Source organism: Limulus polyphemus, unplaced genomic scaffold (genome assembly GCF_000517525.1).
Source record: "Limulus polyphemus unplaced genomic scaffold, Limulus_polyphemus-2.1.2 Scaffold2388, whole genome shotgun sequence".
In the NCBI taxonomy this organism is placed as follows: domain Eukaryota; kingdom Metazoa; phylum Arthropoda; class Merostomata; order Xiphosura; family Limulidae; genus Limulus; species Limulus polyphemus.
Genome location: NW_013667998.1, coordinates 24,668 through 29,351, shown reverse-complemented (window position 1 = coordinate 29,351; position 4,684 = coordinate 24,668). Strand labels below are relative to the sequence as shown.

Sequence of the window (4,684 nt, the reverse complement as noted above, 5' to 3'; positions counted from 1 at the left end):
CGCAACAATATAAATACATTCGTTTAAGTATGCAGTTTCGAAGACGTTTCATTGAATAAGAATACAAACAAAGTAGTCAAAACTAAATTATATAAAATAAGTGAAAATAACAACTCTCAAAATCTGGTTTCGTAATATTTAATAATATTTGTTCGGTAAACTTTTTTTCCAAAACGCTTTTACATTTTGCATAGAATATGCGAAACCCTTTATGGAAATGAAACTTCGGTTAGTGAATTATACAGGATTTTTCATACAGTATTGTTTGTATAACATTGTTTATGGAGGATTGATTATACGGTGTTGTTTATACAGGATCGTTATAGAGCATTATTTATATAGGATATTATACAATACTGTTTATATACTATTATTTATAAAGGATTGTTTATATATCATTTATACAAGAGTGTTTATACAGTACTACTTATATAGTATTGTTTCTAGAGGATTGTTTATTACTGGTACGTTTACCTTATATTGTACCAGTTTTGATTGAATAAAAGAGTTTATATTAGCCAGTAAAATTTACTAAAGATCCAACCAACTGTATAAAAATATAAAATAATGTTTTTGAATTTGAATTTTTTTTCTATATAAAATGAAAACATTTTTAATCTTTCACTATTGATTCATAACACGGATAATTAAATCAAATATTCTGTATGCACTATGTCAGGATGAATTTCTTTTACTGCGTTCATATTTGCTTTATATGTATGCAAGAATGTGTACAGATACCAAAACATTACAGATATAAGAAAACATACAGGATTTAGCTAAAATTTAGTTTAGTTTTATTGGCCCAATATTATGAAAAATTAAGTTCGTTTTTTTGCATTTGTTTTAGGTACAGATCACAGACGCAATGATTTATTTAATTATTAAAGTAATAAATGATACGAACGCGCGTTTATTTTGTGTTTCACAGTGAATTTAATACTCTACGTGATTTGAAACAGTTAATAAAACGTGCGTTTTAGCAAGAAGAATTAAAACTAATATCGCAATAAAAACAAACTGGAATAATGCTATGGTACTTTTCAGAAAAACTGAGGTTTTTACCAGGGAAGAGAAGCTTGACACTGCGATTCAAAAGTGATGGTGAGAATCATCGTAAAGGATTCATGATACAAGTGAAACAAATACCCAACTCTTGTTCCGACCGAGAAATTTCACCACCAACAAGTGAGAAAGATAAATATTATTATTATTTACAGAAACCAGATAACGTTAACATTTTTTAGAAGTCATAGTTTAGCTGTCAGAAACTATTTATACATCTATAATGAATTCTGCAACAAAGTCCAGTCTTTTGAATTGTTTTTTTCCAAACCATTTCTGACAAGCATATGTTAAAAGCTATTTCTGAACTAACTATCTTTTTTGGCACTAAGTTACTGTGTTGCGATATTAGTCTGCTATGTCTGTTTGCTGTTCCCACTCGTCTCACACAAGTTATATACTTATCACTTAATCGCCTGCTCGCCTTCTAGAAACATCTATATCCTCGACAACAATAAATTTCACGCGACATTCGATAGCCTCAACATCAATGAATTATAAACACAACGTACGATTCTTACCGAGTTACGTGACTAAACTTGTAACGTTTACTTTAAAATATTTGCTTTTAATTCTATTATTATGAAAAAACTGAACAATCATGATATATTCACCCACAAAATAAATAAATTAATAATACTTACATTAAACAGTCTTTTATATGTGACAATCTATATCATAAGATTCAGTGCCTGTGTCTGTGTGTGTGTGTCACGTAACTCCTCCTAAACTGCTGGACTCACCAACTTCTAAATGGTACCAAACGAATCGTCTCGGCCCCGAGGTTTGCACAAAGGTAAAGCTTTTCACCCAATCCCTTATAAAACCTGGATATTTTGCAAAAACGCTTTTACGGGGATTCTCTGAAAGTGGACCCCAAATTTCGCATTGATTTACATTAGAGCACGTAAATAAGTAGGCCTACTAATTACCGTTAATAAAGTTGGTTAAAGAGAATTAAATTTACATTATAGCAGCCCTGTAAATGTAAGCCATAGGCCCACGATTTCGCTAGACTCAGTATAAATTTGTCGCTGGAAATATGGAACAACACAGAAAGGTACCGTTTTAACTTGAACACTGCACGAGGTATGGAATACATATATAAATATAAATTTACTTCTGTCAATACGGAACAACACAAAACCGTACCGATTTAGCCTGACCACTACATAAGATACCACATACAATCACAAGCATAAAATTATGAACCTTGTTAAGTAGCCCTAGATGCATCACTAGACTAAAAAATAACTATTTCACGTTTTTTTTAACAGTTGAATAATTATTGAAATAAATATTTATACAGCAGTGGAACAAGTTATATATTTTACACAGTAATTCCTAATTTATTGTACCTTATGTTGACATAAACGCTGCCATATTATTTATGGTAGGTATTATTTATTAGGAAGTTTGTAGATTTGTAATGCTCTGACACTGCGAACATTTATGTTATTCCAATAAAAATCCGTAAAACCATGTATTATAGCTGTTGTAGTTCTACCTTTCCAACCATATTATAAAGTCATGTCTATATTTTCCATTCTAATCCTTTTAATCCCCTGATTTATATTAAAAGTCATGTCTATATTTTCCGTTCTAATCCTTTTAATCCCCTGATTTATATTAAAAGTCATATCTATGTTTTCCGTTCTAATCCTTTTAATCCCCTGATTTATATTAAAAGTCATATCTATGTTTTCCGTTCTAATCCTTTTAATCCCCTGATTTATATTAAAAGTCATATCTATGTTTTCCGTTCTAATCCTTCCAACCCCCTGATTCGTATTATAAAGTTGAATTTATATTTTCCACTTTAATTCTTTTTATCATATGATCCGTACAAAAAAAATCATAGCTATAGTGTCCATTATAATCCTTCTAAAACTCAGGTGCATATGTATAGTGATATGATTCACTATAACTTTCTAGCTTCCTGATTCACACTTTAAATTCATAGCTACATTATCCACTAGAATCTTTTAACTTTCTGACTCATATTATAGAGTCATAGCTAGAATATCCACTATAATCTTTTAATTTTCTGACTCATATTATAGTCATAGCTAGAATATCTACTATAATCTTTCTAAACCTCCAATTAATCTGATAAAGTCATAGCTGTATTATTCAGTATAATCCTTCTCACCATCTGACTCAAATGTCAAAGTTATAGCTATGTTATCCACTACAATATTTTAACCTTCTGGCCCATATTATAAAGCATAGCTATAATATACACTATAATACACCATATGGTACAATCATAACTATACTATCCGTTATAATCCTTCTCACCCTCTGACCTATGTGATAGATTAATAGTCACGTCAATTCACGATTATTCTTCTAAAATGCAATTCTTTTAACTCGTCTTGTAAATCCTAACCAACTAACCAAAAATAATCTTTCTAGCTCTTTAATGATGTTAAAGGCCTAGCTTTTACTAGCCAAGTTATATAAAAATGCAGTACATCACGTAATTAGTCCTTTTGTCGTCGTTTCTTGTAGATGCAAAGATAGCTTTATATGAAACTGGTCACTCTTTTTGTCTGTTGTCGTGAAATTATATATTTTTAGAATTATTCCTTCATCTTTTCAACAGGAGGGCGCTATTGTGATCAGCACATTGCGAAGTTTACAGATAGAATACGAACACCAGGTTTCCCTGGTGGTTACGGGCCGAACGAAAAATGTGTATACACTATCCACCGTACTGATCCACGCATCTGTCAGGTGGAGATGGAGTTTCTGGAGTTCGATTTGGAAGGAGGTTGGAGTCGCTGTGACAAAGACTTCTTGGAGCTCCCAGACGGATCTCGACTTTGTGATGCAACACATGGCCAAAAACGTAAGAAAACCATTTTAATATAATCTTCCTGGTCAAAAGTAATAGAAAACTCTATGTAAGTAAAGCATGTGAAAGTTCATAAAGCATATAAAAAAGGACTTGTGCATATAATTGCTTCAACTCTGCATATATATTTAAGTTCGAATTTTATATCTTTTGAGTGTTTGTTTTGTTATATATAGTATTTTGTCAAATATGTTTATTATCGTTATAATAAAAACAAATTAGAAAGCTGTGAGTTAAAGGAGAGAGTACTATAAGGGAAGAAATAGAAGAACAAAAAAATGAAACCAAAACGATGTGAGTGAAGTAAATAGAATACATAAAACGTGGAAACTCAAAGTCAATTCATCAGTAGTAAAAGGCTACAGATGAAAATATGTTGCCCAGTAGGGATCCATAAAGGAGTTATGAAATCTTAGGTGTGTAAAGAGACAGTTTAGTTCATAAAGAGTCCACTAATTTGTTAGTAGTTTCTTATATGTTCACCAGAAGGTCTAATAGGTTTTTTAGTTCACCAGATGGTGCGATAGATCTTTTTCTTTGAGTCCATTAGAAGCTGCAATAACATAACGGATTGATTATGTCATATTGATTAACATAGGAATAATGTATTTTGATTATAACGTTGATTAACTTTTTTATTAGATGGTTATGATGTAAATATGATCTATTCATATACTACCTTTGTTACAGTTTAGTCTTTATACATATGAAGGCCCGGCATGGCCAGGTGGTTAGGGCGCTCGACTCGCAATCTGTGGG

At 31.3% G+C, this 4,684-nt stretch overlaps 1 protein-coding gene across 2 annotated transcripts in view; it reads left to right on the top strand.

Moving 5' to 3' along the window:
* The first annotated feature begins 1,105 nt into the window (after positions 1 to 1,105).
* LOC106466818 (cubilin-like) overlaps positions 1,106 to 4,684 on the top strand; it is a 22,016-nt gene continuing 18,437 nt past the window's right edge. For both annotated transcript variants that reach the window (XM_013927120.2, XM_022394895.1), the window contains exons 1-2: positions 1,106 to 1,188; positions 3,674 to 3,919. In XM_013927120.2, the coding sequence (XP_013782574.2) occupies positions 1,128 to 1,188; positions 3,674 to 3,919 (307 nt within the window). In that variant the 5' untranslated portion in view covers positions 1,106 to 1,127. The remainder of the gene's footprint in view (positions 1,189 to 3,673; positions 3,920 to 4,684) is intronic.